A 15145-nucleotide genomic window follows, 5' to 3' on the forward strand; every position below is an offset into this window, starting at 1 on the left:
CCCCCTGCGAACCGCACTCGGGCCCGGTGGTGTCTCCCGCTGACCCCTCCGCGGGCCCGCAGGGAGGCAGAGGTCCAGCTCTCGCACATGTCCTGGTCTTCCTCTTCCCTCCCCTTTACCCCTGTTTCGTCCCTTTCTCCCCGGTTTGCGCACCCCTTTCCCCCAAGGAATGCTTTTTTACTCGGGGAGAAGTGGGGGGTCCAGGGATTGACGCCGGGTGGAAGTAAGGGAGCAACCCTTCCTCACGCTTCTGGGTTTCCACTGGGGTGGGAAGTCAACAGCTGTCCTTTGGAGCTATTAAAATTCCCTGCCTTTTCGGTTTTCTGAGATGAGGTGGTGGGAGGAAATTTCGTAAAGACGTCCAGATTTTTAAAACAGGCACTGTCTACCCTCAGGGTGTGAAACGGGAAGCAGGTGCTGGGGGGCCGCGGGACACAGGGGGCACCCTCTAGGCCTTCAGGACAGGTGCTTTGCTCACCCCTCTGGATTGGCTTAGAGCGTTGCCTTCCTGCCCCATCTTTCCAAGTTAGGAGAGACCAATTAGGTTAGGAGCTCTGCAGAGTGAAGGGAGCCAAGATTACGTCGTGGCTTTCATTTAGGGAATGAGTTGTGACGTGATGTATAGACACTTCCAAGTGTTTGCCTGGTGGAAACGGCTGAATGACGTATACAGTGAGCATAGGCTTGGTTAGATTAACACCCAGTCCTGGCATTTATGTGTGTGTCTTCCTTTTACAGTAATCAAGATGATTACCAACTGGTTCGAAAACTTGGTCGGGGAAAATATAGTGAAGTATTTGAGGCCATTAACATCACCAACAATGAGAGAGTGGTTGTAAAAATCCTCAAGGTGAGTGTCCTATGAGTGGTATGTAACATTTTTCCCCCCACAGGGCAGAAGGTTGTAAGCTACCCCAGTCACCTTCTAGAATGAGCAATGCAAGCTTGAATTTAATTTAATTTATTTATTTAGAGTCAGAGTCTCACTCTGTCACCCAGGCTGGAGTGCAGATCATAGTTCACTGCAGCCTTCAACTCATGAGCTCAAGTGATCCTCCCATCTCAGCCTCCCAAGTAGCTGAGACTACAGGTGCATGCCACCATGCCCAGCTATTTTTAAAATTTTTTTGTAGAGTCAGTGTCTGGTCATGTTGCCCAGGCTGGTCTTAAACTCCTGAGCTCAAGCAGTCCTCCAAAAAGACTCCTTGCAGGCCTCCTAAAATTGCTGGGATTACAGGCGTGAGCCACTGTGCCCATCCCACGCTCGGATTTTATTTATCTGATGTCCCTTCATTACTTCTTTTTCCACCCCATTTTCCTGTGAACTTTCAAGAAAATGTGCAGACTGGTCACAGATCTCAGTTCAAATCTAAGTTCAGGAAGGTGTTTGTTCTAAAAAGTAAATTGCCTAAAGCAAAAATTCCTAAAGGGCTCCATTTGTTAGAAAATAAATAGGTATTCAAAAGACAGGAAAGCCATTCTTAATTTAAGGGCTCCCTGAGCACTGTGTTTGTTACTCTTGGTGCATGCTCTACGTTGTTCCAGAAAGAAAGTTGGAAAAAATTGGAGCGACTTCAGAAATGTATGTCAAACCCAAGTGGAAGGAAATTCCTTAGCAGATAATCACTTGTTTTTTTTTTCCTTTGGCAGTAAAGTTTCAGGTGGGATGGATATAGTGCACCAGTAGTGCTGAGAAGCCTTGTTGGGAAGCCAGAGAGCCATTGTTGCTTATCAACTAGTAAAAATGTAGAAGAATTCACGTATTACTAAAGCAATAATTGCAACAAAACGATTTTAATATATGGTTTAGCAATCAGTTTGATAATGATATGTCTTTTGTTATCTCTTTGATGAAGATGATTTTAATGAGCATGAAGGGTTGGCTAAATTTTCCTTCCGGTAACAGATTAATTGTATAGCTTTAATAATGTTTTATAGGGTATAGTAAAAAGTAGTTCTTAGAATCTGTGACGGGTACTCGTTATTGCCAGATCATTTCATGTGGGTACATGTCATTTAGTGAGAGATTGAGAAGACGGAAGAGTGATGTAAGCACTTTGCATACATGTGATTTCCAGTGTGGCCCTTTTGCAGAGGTTCTGTGGACTAAGAATGTGGAATTGAAAGGCTGTTTCTGTGTGTTAGAGCAGCTGTGTAGGTAATCACTGTTTAATGTGAGGGTTCAGGCTTATGCTTTCTGGTAAGCTTTCAGAAAAAATGATTAACTCCATCACTCAAAACATCCTAGCCTAGTGATGAAGAAGCAGAATTGCAGTAGAGAGAGATAGACAAAGTTACTTGTGTTCTCAGACACACTGGGGATGAGAAGTGAGGAACTGATGTTGAAGATACTGCGTGTGACTCCTCTCTTCCCTAAATATGTACTGCATTTATGAAGTCACAAGGTTTTTTTTTTTTAAGTCACAGGGAAATTACCTTAAAAACCCATACATTAGCTTTATATACATAAGCATAAGTTTTTAATAAGCTGCTTCAAATCTAAGAAATAAGCGAGGCGTAAATTGAAATTAGGAATATCCACATTCCACTGCTGTATATTCAGAAGAACGAATTGCTGACTCTAAAGCAATTCCGGAAAAATGTCTGAACTTTTGTGCTATGGCAGCATTTTTAGAATAAGTGTACGATTTTCTGTGGTGCTTTTTTTTTGAAAGGAGCGGCATTCAGGTGTATGTATAAATACCATGTTCATTTAGGAGAGCATCACATTGCTGCTTCATCATCCGAAGAGCTTCATAGGCTCTAGCCTTCTCCTACTCTAAAGATTCTCGGCAGATGTTAGGAAACCCAGTATGTAAGCTGCTGCAGGTTATCTTTACAAATGGGAGACCTAGGCACAAAGAAACTTACCTAATGTCATTATGTTGAATGACCATTAGCCAGAACTCCTGTTTCCTATTTCTTCATATTTCTTACTGTTCATTTTAGCATTGGATTGTAGGATCTGAACGTTGAGCACAGAAACAGGTATCAGTGTCTTGGAATCAGACTTGGGAGGCCCCTAGTTAATGAAATGTTTCTTGTTTCTTCTTGACATTGTTTTCATGGTGCAGCCTAAACCACTAGTGAAACTAGACTCACTTATTTACGTTTTTTAAAGCCCGGTGGCATTTCTATCCAGATTTTGTTCCTGTCTGAAGGATGGGGTAATACATCACTAATGGCATTATTGTGGTTTTGTTGTTTTGTGAATTAAAAGTATTACTTTTTAAAAAGAACAGGATCTTTAGCCAAAGTTGTGTTTCTTTATTCAAATAAGTTGAAGTTATGACTAATAGCTACTATTGTGGTGCTTGGTCATAGGAAATTAGGTCCTTAACAGAGTACCAGTTGCTCTTAACTTGGAAGAATTTAGAACAGCCTTCCTTTTTGTATAAGCCTGCTGTATTTTAGCTGCAGAATTGTATTATGCACATAGTGACCAAGAAAGAGGGTGCCTTTCTTGAGGACAAGCAGTCTTACTTTTGTAGTTTCATATCAATTCTTCCCTATGTGTGAGAATGGGTTAATAGTGACTACAGAGGAATTTTATATCGTTTAATTTGCGTTAGTAGATTTCCAGGTATTGATCAAAAATGAGCTACTAAGAAGTTTTAGGAATTTAGAAACTGGTGAGCAAAACTTTACTGTCTATCCCCAAGTGGTATCCTATGGCTAAAATCTTAAAACTTTCCAATCAATGGAGAGGTTGTATCTTTTTTTGACAAATTGTTTTGAGGACAAGAGAGAAAAAGGAGGAGGAAAATGGTAAGGGTTTATATGGCTGGGCAGAAAGCTACATTAGTGTCAAAAGTTTCATCTTTTGATTTTGAAAAATCAATTCTTCATTTCCTTTGTAGTACCTCTTAGAAAAGTGTACACAGAAGTAAAAGTGGCCACTTTTGACAACTTTTAGAATTTTATGAGCACTGCCTGTGTGTGTAGATTTCAGTACTTCCTGGGGTCCTTGGGATCTTTCAAATTAAACTATTTCTTGAATAAAAGTTAAGAGCAACACTATTTTTAAAAACGGATAGCATTTCGAACCAGTGCTAAAATGACTTGGAAATTCCCATATAAGGCTTCCTCTTAGTAGTCTCATTTTATAAACAGATTGACTATCCATTTTCCCCCAGATATTAATTCTTTAGCTTTAAACAAAGATGGTGGTATTAAATTTTGCTCCTTAAGCATGTTTAGCATATTTGCAGATATTTTTTAAGTTTTGTGTTGTCAGTAGGTAGTGTTAAAAGGATGGGCGTTGGTTATACATCTTTGTTAGTAGCTTCATCGTGAGCTGGTGATCTTTACGTTATGTCAGAATGGTGCTTTCTTCTTTATTTCTAGCTTCTCCTGTGGTAGGTTTTTTACCCTTTTGAATTTAGGCATGTGTATGAAGACATCTTCCTGAAACAACACATTAGTGGTATTTATCTAAATTTTTGGTACGTTCTAATTTTCACTAATGTCTCATGGTATAAAATTGGTGAAAACAGTATTACTGAAGTATTGCTGACATTCAAAATAATGTTAAAAATTGTATGTGAACTAGGCAGTTTCCAACATTGTGGTGGGGAGTCACAGATTAAGAGTGTAGTTAACGTGTGTCAAACAGAATCACAGAATGCGGGTGCTTAGAAACCATTAGAACCCAGGCCCTTTTTACAAATCAACCAAGACCCAGAGAAAGGATTTATATGCTCAGCACCATGTAGTCAGGAAATGGAAACACTCAGTGTAGGACCCTGTATATCTGTCCTGAAGTCTCATCAGGTGCGAGGAGCATAATTAGGACATTTGCTGGATGTTTGACTTTGTGATGTACTGATCTGTACTGGAAGAATTGAGGAACACTCACCAGGAGTCAAATGAAGTTAATTCATTTCTGATGATTTTTGGAGTAATTTTTCTCAAAGGAATTCTTTGACTTTGGTAAGTTGCTAGTTGAAGAGTGGAATCCAAGAGTCCTCGAGGGCTGTAGGGACCCAGGCAGGGGTTCTCTATGATTAGTATCCACAGCAGCATGTTTAATGCTTAAATGAAATGCTGCTTTATTCTCTCAAAGCATCAGTAAGTAGTATTTTTATGCTTTTTTTAACCTATAGAGTTCCTCCAAGTCTCAGCATGATCACTTAGCAGTTTTGGGGATTAATAGTTTTGTCCCTTTAATACAAGAGTTTATTTGAGAAGAAACCACGTGTGAAAAGAATATCTTGATATAGTGTGCCCATTTTCACATATAAAGCAGGGCTCCAGATAGTTTCTAGAGTTTAATTTCAGGATCTGCCATCTCATAATCAGGGTGGTATAGTGTAAGAAGTGCTATAAATGAGAGGACAGAAGGCTTGAGTTCAAAAACTAGTTGCTTCATTGATACCACTTGACTATTTTCTCATCTATGAAATAAGCATACATTTCCTGCTTAAGTCACAGGGTTGTTAGGAAAAGTCAGATAAACTGTAGATAGATGGTAGAGAGATTGATTATCATGCTTTAGTAATCTACAAAATGCTTCTTTCCTGAGAGAGTATGGCCTAGAAGTGGTCTGCCTGGTGTCAGGTGTTAGTTCCAACTGTAGACGCTCTATAACATCGAACAGTTACTTAAGTTCTCTGTGCCTCAGTGTCCTTCCTCAAGTAAAACTGTTAATAGTGCTCATCTAAGAGGATGAAATGTGCTTAAAACAGTGCCTGGCCTGAGAGATAAAGAAAGTGTAGTAATAACAATATTACATTTGGGCAATGCGAATGATGTTTAGAGGCAGAACCAACAGTAGAAAGGGTTGCAGTGTTCTCTTGATGAGATTCAGAGGGTCTGCTCTATGCCTTGCCTTTAAAAAAAAAAAAAAAACTGGGCGTGGTGACTCAACGCCTGTAATCCCAGCACTTTGGGAGGCCGGGGCAGGCGGATCACAAGGTCAGGAGATTGAGACCATCCTGGCTAACATGGTGAGACCCTGTCTCTACTAAAAATACAAAAAATTAGCGGGGCGTGTTGTCAGGCGCCTGTGGTCCCAGCTACTCGGGAGGCTGAGGCAGGAGAATGGCATGAACTCGGGAGGCAGAGCTTGCAGTGAGCCAAGATTGCGCCACTGCATTCCAGCCTGGGCGACAGTGTGAGACTCCGTCTCAAAAAAAAAAAAAAAAAGTTGTGTTAAAATACATGTAACATAGGCTAGGCGCAGAGCCTCACACCTGTAATCCCAGCACTTTGGGAGGCCGAGGCAGGTGGATCACCTGAGGTCAGGAGTTCAAGACCAGCCTGGCCAACCTGGTGAAACTCCGCCTCTACTAAAAATACAAAAAATTAGCTGGGCATGGTGGCAGGCGCCTGTAATCCCAGCTACTCAGGAGGCTGAGGCAGGAGAATTGCTTTAACCCGGGAGGCAGAGGTTGCAGTAAGCCGAGATTGCACCATTGCACTCCAGCCTGGGCAATAAGAGCGAAACTCATCTAAAAAAAAATAAAATAAAATAACATAATATATACCATCTTAACCATTCTTAAGTGTACAGTTCAATGGGTAATGTTGTGTAGCCATCACTACCATCCATCTGTATAACTCTTTTCATCTTGTAAAATGGAAACTCTGTATCCATTAAACAATAACTACCCATTTCTCCTTCCCCCATTTCCTGGCAACAACCATTTTGCTGTTTCTATGAATTTGACTACTCCAGGTACCTCATGTAAGTGGAATTGTACAGTATTTATCCTTTTGTGACTGGATTATTTTGCACAGCATAATGTCCTCCAGGTTTATCACTGTTGCATGCGTCAGAATTTCCTTCCATTTTAAGGCTACGTCATTTTCCATTGTATGTATATAGCACATTTTGTTAGCCGTTCATTCATCAGGGGATGGGTTGCTTCCATGTTTTAGCTATTGTGAATAATGCTGCTTTGAACGTGAGTGTACAGATACCTCCTGAAGACCCTGCTTCACTTCTTTTGGGTATAGACCCAGAAGTGGAATTGCTGGATCACAAGGTAATTCTATGTTTAATGTTTTGAGGAACTTTCCAGAGTGGCTGTACCATTTTACATTCTGACTGCAGTGTACAAGTTTGGCTGTTTCTCCATATCCTCGCCAACACTTCTTTTCTGGTTTTTTTGATAGCAGCCATCCTGACTTGTGTGAGGTGGTATCTGATTATCATTTTGATTTTATGCCTTGCCTTTTTGAATAATTTTTTTAACTCTTGAGAATAAACAGTTACCCTCAAGGAGTAGATCATGTAATTGGGATGATGAAACTTGAAAGATGAGAGGAAAAGTTTTCTGTGATGGGATAACATTGCTCAGATAATATTTTTATTTAGGTCAAGTGCAGTGGGTTTTAGGGATGCCACCAGGGTAGTGAATTACATGCCATCATCCAGGCTGAGCTTTCTTTTTACTCTGTCTTCTACATTCCTGGCAACCATTGTTCATTGCAGGTAATGAAATTCATATCATAGTGGAGCAGTTGTTAGTTTGGTAGTAGAGTAAAAGTAACCCCAAATTTGAGAGTTAGGAGCTGTTGATAAATTCCTGCCTGTCTTGAATTTGTTAGTTCAGTTGTTCTTTTTTTCACCACTTTGTCTACTAGACTTCGAGTTTAAAAAAAAATTTGTTTTATTAGTTTGGACAATAGCTAAACTGATTGAGTTTGAATCTTTTAAACAGATAGTCTCTGAACTGGAATAAACGAACCCCAGATGGAGACTTTTTCTAGCACGCAGAGTGAAATTGTGAGATCGTTGTGGAAATACATGTATTTTCTCCATTTTGTGTAACTGGTAGTAAATGGCTACAGGCTCTGGACAGGAGAATCAAAGCATCCTTATTTCTGTAAAACTCAGTTTATTTTCCTTAGGATACCAACAGTCCTCCCTCATAAATCCTAACTTTTTATCTCTGATTCACATTAAAAGGATCACTTTCAGCTCCTCAGAGCTCATCGATTTAGTTTCTCAAGCATCTCTCCAGTTCAGAGGAATAAACTGAGGCTGAAGGGATCTACCTGTAGCTGAGTTTTTGATGGTTTGGAGGGAAGTGCCCTGGACTGTGGGTCGGTCACCTTTCTTTTTTTATCATCTCTTGGTCTTTTGTCAGCATGTGAGGACTCTAGCTGCCTTTGTGACTTGGGACTCCTTTGTGTCACCTTCAGAGTTGCCCTACTATTCCCAGTCTCTAGTATGGGAAGTTTAAGTTAGATACCTGGTGGGCAACAAAATATGCTTCAGTTGCTAAGCAAGATACCTTTAGATGTATTGATAGATAGGTTCATCTTAACTGGGCTGTCCAGGCCTGACCCGTTGCTGAATAACGGGAGAGCAATGCAAGACTTTACATGGGGCAGTGTCATAAAGGCAACTAATGGGTTGTCCCTGTAAGGAGTTAGGAGTACTGTTAGGAGTAGAAGAGGTTTTTGGTGGATATAGGCTTCTGGTTGCGGGTTTTTTTCTCTGTTACCACTCTCGCAGATCTATAGCTGCTTTCCAGTATTGGATGACAAATCTAGAATTTTCTTACATTGAAAGGCATTGACTAAACTGGTAGCATTGGCTGAATTTTTAAGTATAAGATAACCAGCTTTGGCCAGGCGCAGTCGCTCACACCTGTAATCCCAGCACTTTGGGAGGCTAAGGCAGGTGGATCACCTGAGGTCAGGAGTTCGAGATCAGCCTGGCCAACATGGTGAAACCCTATCTCTACTAAAAATACAAAAAAATTAGCTGGGCTTGGTGGCGTGCACTTGTAGTACTTGGGAGGCTGAGGCAGGAGAATTGTTTGAACCCAGGAGGCGGAGGTTGCAGTGAGCTGAGATCGTGCCACTGTGCTCCCGCCTGGGCCACGGAGTGAGACCCCGTCTCAAAAAAAAAGTCAGTTTTTATTTTTCTTTTAACTTCTTAACATAATTTCGGACTTAAAAAAAGTTGCAGGAATTCCCATATCTGTTTCACCCAGACTCCTCAAATGTTAACATTTGTTTTATTCTTCTCTTTCTCTCTCATATATACACACATATATATATACATATATACACCTATATAATAACATTTATTTACGTATATTTTCCTGAAGTGCTTGAGAGTAAATCGTAGTCATCCCTAAATACTTCAGTATGCATTTCCTAAAAATAAAGAGTTTCTTACATAACCGTACAATGCCATATTAAAAAATTAGAAGGTAGGCCGGGCGCGGTGGCTCAAGCCTGTAATCCCAGTACTTTGGGAGGCCGAGACGGGCGGATCACGAGGTCAGGAGATTGAGACCATCCTGGCTAACACGGTGAAACCCTGTCTCTACTAAAAAATACAAAAAATTAGCCAGGCAAGGTGGCGGGTGCCTGTAGTCCCAGCTCCTCGGGAGGCTGAGGCAGGAGAATGGCGTGAACCTGGGAGGCGGAGCTTGCAGTGAGCTGAGGTCCAGCCACTGCACTCCACAGCCTGGGCGACAGAGCGAGACTCCGTCTCAAAAAAAAAAAAATAGAAGGTAACCATTGATGCAGTGCTGTTAGCTAATCTACAGCTCTCATTCACATTTGCCAGTTATCTTTATAATGTTCTTTATAGCAAAGGAAAATCCCAGGTTATATGATTATATTCAGTTGTAGTCATGTGTTACATTCAGTTGTCAAATTTTAAAAGTCTGGAACAATTGCGCAGTTTGTTTCATGACATTGACATATTTGAATCTTTCAGGCTGGTTATTTTGTAGTGTGTCCTTCTCTGGCTATTTTTTAATCGAATTGTACAGTGCTTTTTTTCCCCAAAGTTTCGAGCTCCCTTGTTAATGAAAAAGGGACTAAGGAGTAAGGTTTCTAAGTGGAGTCGAGGCACATGCACAGCAGCCTTATCTGCTCTCCTGGGAACCCTGGCACAGCGGGCGGAGAGCGGGTATCATCATGGCAGCTAGCTCACAAGGACGCAGCGAGAGCCCAGCCTCTAAGTTAAGCCCCTTGTTATAGGTGATGCAAGTGCTCTGAGTTTCATAGTCCTTTCCTTCTCTGTTTTGTTATGTGTTCAAAGCTGTATCTTAGTGACCAAAAAAGATGAAGGTTTCTTTGGCATGTGTGTATGTTATATTTTCCCCCTCCCCTCTCCTTCCCCACCCCACACACAGGCAAAAGAAGTCTTGCTTTATTATTTCTTGGCAAATCCATTGGCCTCTCTTTGCCTCTGCTATTATAACAGTGTCTCAGTGATAAAATACTCTTTTTCCTTAGTTACGTTTCTCCCGTTGGCCACACTTGGGAAACAAAAGCACTGTGGCAAGAGTATAGCATGCAGTCAGACTGCGCAGCTTCCGGCTTTGATTTCTGCCCCACTCTGCCATGAGCTGTGTGATCTTGGGCAGATAGCTCGACTCTGCTACATAGGGACTTTGTGAGGATTCATAATGACTTTTTAAATAATAAATTACTAAAAATATGAACATAATGCTATCATTTATTAGGTGCTTACTGTGTTCCAGTCACCGTTCTGAGTGCCTTATAAAGCATACTTGATTATGATAGACTTACTTTTGCAGAACTGCTTCTATTCTTCCTCAAACTCTTTAGCTCATTTAAGACAAGGAGTAATATGTGTAATGAGAGTAATTATTTTTAAAGCCTTTAATCTTTCCAGCAGACTGAAAAGTTAGATAGAAGTGTTCAGTCACTGTTGTATCAGATTGATTTCTCCTTTCCTGATTCGACATCTCTTTCTTGAGGAATGGGATCTGTTGGGAAACATTAACTGGCTCTGTGCTGATTTCAGATTCTAGATATTAAGGAAATGGGAGTGGTGACAGGAAATGAGAGCCAGCAGCTGGGAAGCAAGTTTGTAACCTGATGTCAGTGAACTGGTCTTTCACTCCTGAAAGACAAAATTACATGTAACTCATTGGAAGAGCAGGTGTCTCACCATTTTGTTTCAGTTTTTCCATTTGTGAGTGCATGATATACAGCTGTTCAGAGCTATATTTTCCACTTGGCAGTTATCTAGTAAGCAGAAGTTTTATTTTTGAAGTGTGATACGGGTATTCGAAATTTTTAAGTGCCCTCAATGTAACTACTTAAAGATCTTGAGACATAAGCTGTATGGGTCTGTAAATTAACCTAATGTTAAAGGTTCTTACGGGCAAGCCCGTTCTATTTCAGTTTTTTCTCTTCGAATTTAGGCACGCTCTTTAACACAACAGAGTGTACAAGATAGCGTACTGTCCATCTTATTGGCTAACGTTTTAAAGTTTTATTTACTAACTTCAAAAGGAGTCTCACTTCTGATTACTCTTGTGTATTTAAGCCAGTGAAGAAAAAGAAGATAAAACGAGAGGTTAAGATTCTGGAGAACCTTCGTGGTGGAACAAATATCATTAAGCTGATTGACACTGTAAAGGACCCTGTGGTAGGTGCCAAATGGTTGGGGGAGTATACTAGTAGACCGGGGTGTGGATATGGGGGTTGTTTAACACACAGAACCTCATGTAATGATGTAGTGGGGATGGTGGTGTTTGTCTTAACTACTGACTGGTTTGAAAACCTGAAAAAAATCATGGTGGCCCAGTGATAAAACAGCTACAACCACTGCGATGGAACCTAGAAGTGTACAGAGAAAAATCCCTTTTCTGGGTTTGTACTTCAGTGTTTTGATTCAGCCCACAAATGTTTGTTGAATGTCTCCTTTAAGCCCTAGCCTCTCTCCAGTTTTGAAAGTGCGTTACTGCCAATTTGTGTTACTCTACCTCACTTAAGCAAGCATGACATTTGAAAATCTGGGTTTACACAAGAAAAGAATGAATATCTCCACGTGGACACCTGGCATAAAGGCCTGAGCAGGTCCCAGCTCCACTGACCCTTTGAAGAAGTCGTCATCTTTCCCTTAATTCAGCATGTGTCATTAGGGCTCATGTCACATATGTAGATAGACTAAAATATTTTTGTTAATGCTTAGTTTTTAGCCATTTTCTTTTCTTTTATTTTTTATTTTTATTTTTTTTTGAGACGGAGTCTCGCTCTGTCGCCCAGGCTGGAGTGCAGTGGCCGGATCTCAGCTCACTGCAAGCTCCGCCTCCCGGGTTCCCGCCATTCTCCTGCCTCAGCCTCCTGAGTAGCTGGGACTACAGGTGCCCGCCACCTCGCCCGGCTAGTTTTTTGTATTTTTTAGTAGAGATGGGGTTTCACCGTGTTAGCCAGGATGGTCTCGATCTTCTGACCTCGTGATCCGCCCGTCTCAGCCTCCCAAAGTGCTGGGATTACAGGCTTGAGCCACCGCGCCCGGCTGTTTTTAGCCATTTTAAATGTACTGTTTAATTTTGTTTTCTCTCCCTAGGGAGTAACTTAACCTTAGGTGTTTCTGATTAGCTAAGGTTGGAGGCACCTCACCTCCCCACTTTTGTACCCCTTCTTGTCCCATTGCTGTTCTCCACCTGCTCTACCTCAGATATTTCCCTGTTCTCTTCCCATGAAAGTTTTGTTTATTAAAGAAATAGATTTTTTTTTCTGGCTGCTAAAGACATCCTTGTAATAATATAGTAGCTAACATGCATTGAGTGTGTACTATGTGCTGGGCATATTCCAAGTGCCCAACTGTGTCATGTCACTCAGTCCTCACCACAGTCCATTGGGGTGGGTACCATTTATTCACATTGTACAGATGAGAAAATCGTAATTTGCAGAGGTTAGAAAATTTGCTCAAGATTATACAGTATTGTTGAAGCATAAGGAAAGTTTTTCCTTCTGGACCCTGAGAAGACTGAGAAGGGAAGGGATTGTTGTATGCCAGATTGTAACTAATTGGCCTTTAAGATATATCCTGTCCTTTTAGCACAGATTGATTTTATAATGACTAGTTCTGGACTGCCTCCTGTTTGAAAATGGGCTGCATTGGAAATGAGTACCCATTGAAAAATGAGCACCATGTAAAAATAGGAATTTCAGAATAATCTTTAAAATGTGAGTCAGTATGTGGTATACCAGGAGCATCTTTGTTTTGCTTTTTCTTTTTCAAGTTAGCGGAACTTAGTGCTACATCTTATTATTTTTGTAATTTGTTAAAGTATGTGTATGTTTTACGTGATATGTGAGACAAGTAAATTGAAGTTGACAAAAATCAACAGGGACCCCTTGTCTATTAGAAGGTCCGGCTTACTTCACAGCCTGTAGAGAGTTGTGGTAATATTGATGAAACCCTTACAGCTTCGGGCTGGTGAAGAATTTTTAATCATGGCTGCTACTGGGGCTGCTGTTTGGACACTGAGTTGTCCTCGCAGAGATCTACATGCTGCCCTGTGGCCTGTTTCCTAGGTAACTTTCACATGGTTCTTGAGCAAAAGATTGTTAGATGATTTTTTTTTCTATAACCCCTTAAGTCCCTACTTTCTCCCAATTTTGAAAGCTTCTTACTGCCAATTAGCGTTATTTTACTTCAATTAAGGAATCCTGTTATTTGAAAATCTAGATTTATACAAGCTAATATTGAACATTTTTGTACTCATTGGATTCAAGATTATAGTGCTTTAAAAATATTCGATTATATATGAGTTTTTAGGAAAAGGTCTGCTTGATAAGATGAGACCATCTGTAATGGTCTCTAGCCAAGGCAATAATATTATGGTGTAGCTTATTGATAATATCACGGATGGTTGTATTTTCCTTTTGGTCCCCCAAAAGAGCTATGATACATTCCCACAACCTATGATAATTCTGTCAAGTGCAATTCTGGCTTGCTCAACTAAGATGAAAATGTGTCACTTTTTTTGTATATAGTTGGCAAACTGGAACACTCCAGGGTATAAATCCTCACATAACCATTGAAGATTGGTTAAGGCCATTGGTAGGTTATTCAGAGAAAACATTCCTCTTAAAACTTTTTATTACGAAATTTTCAACTGTTTTCAAAAGTAAATGAATAATGTAATGAACCTTCCTTCACACATGACCCAACTTTAGCAGTTAATCAGCTGTGGCCGACCTTGTTTCATCTATACTCCCACCACTTCCCACCTCCCACTATCCCCAGTTATTTTGAAGCAGATTCCAGACATCATAAAATTTCAAGAGAATACCTTTCTTGACAGGCTGTCCCTGATGAGTGAATCCCTTTGTTATCTAAGTAGGATTTGGGGATGGGCCATTTTGGCAGAAGCAGATTACATTGATTATTGTTTAGGTACTTAAAAATCATTAATATTCTCTTTTACAGTCAAAGACACCAGCTTTGGTATTTGAATATATCAATAATACAGATTTTAAGGTGCGTATACTTTTCTTTCTGGCATGGGGTTAACGGGATGAGGGAGAGGTGGTGATAAATACTGTGTACTCCAGAACCCAAGGGGCAGGGCTGTCATTGATGAGAGGAGGAAATAACAAATTGGGTTCCTTAAAGCATGAGTGCAGGATGCAGAAAGTGGCTAGGGTTCTTGCATTAGGTGAAATTACTCATCACCCTTTGCCTTGCCTACTCCAGGAGTAGCTGCTCGGCTGGGTCTAAGCTCATGCCTCGTCTGTAACACTCCTGTTTTAGACAGCATAGCTTTAGTTGTATGTTAACTTTGACTTTTGTACAAAATCTTACTTTGCCGAGAGGAAGGGATAGACTGATACAAGGCTCTTGTGAAAAGAAGCAATGCATTGGATTCAGTGCTGTCATAACGAGTGTGTGTGTGTGCACGTGATGTACAAAGAAATGATTCAGAAAAACCAGAGTCAGTGCTTTAGAAGAGCCCTATCCGGGTTTTTTACATTTTCTTATAATGTAAATTATTTTAGACATTGAAGTGTTCTTTTAAAATCATGGTTTTAAACTGGTTTTTCACAAATTTTATAATTTCAAGATTTTGGGGGTTAGGCATACTAGACATGGTGGAAACCCGTTTTTAGCACATAATTTAAAAACCAATATACAAACAAAATAGTAGTGTTGATTTTCAGGGGCATTTGGAGGACTTGTAGTTGATTGTAACTCTGTCAGTGAATAAGAGACTTGTGATTTTGTTGTGACAGGAGCTAGAGACAAAACTAAATCAGCAGTTGAAAGATGTTGGTATCAGGAGGGATGGTTCTAGGTGAAAGTAAGAGAACCTTATTCTCACACTTAAATTTTTTCTTTTTTTTTTGAGATGGAGTTTCGCTCTTGTTGCCCAGGCTGGCACGATCTCGGCTCACTGCAACC

The 15145-nt window shown here is 40.5% G+C and overlaps 1 protein-coding gene across 1 annotated transcript in view; it reads left to right on the forward strand.

Annotated features, from left to right (window-relative positions):
• The first annotated feature begins 699 nt into the window (after nt 1-699).
• The window catches only part of CSNK2A2 (casein kinase 2, alpha prime polypeptide), a 40506-nt gene continuing 26060 nt past the window's right edge, over nt 700-15145 (forward strand). Inside the window, exons 1-3 of the mRNA XM_011938806.1 lie at nt 700-850; nt 11276-11377; nt 14174-14224. Of these exons, the coding sequence (XP_011794196.1) occupies nt 716-850; nt 11276-11377; nt 14174-14224 (288 nt within the window). The 5' untranslated portion in view covers nt 700-715. The remainder of the gene's footprint in view (nt 851-11275; nt 11378-14173; nt 14225-15145) is intronic.

Source organism: Colobus angolensis, unplaced genomic scaffold, assembly GCF_000951035.1.
Source record: "Colobus angolensis palliatus isolate OR3802 unplaced genomic scaffold, Cang.pa_1.0 Scaffold178, whole genome shotgun sequence".
Lineage (NCBI taxonomy): Eukaryota > Metazoa > Chordata > Mammalia > Primates > Cercopithecidae > Colobus > Colobus angolensis.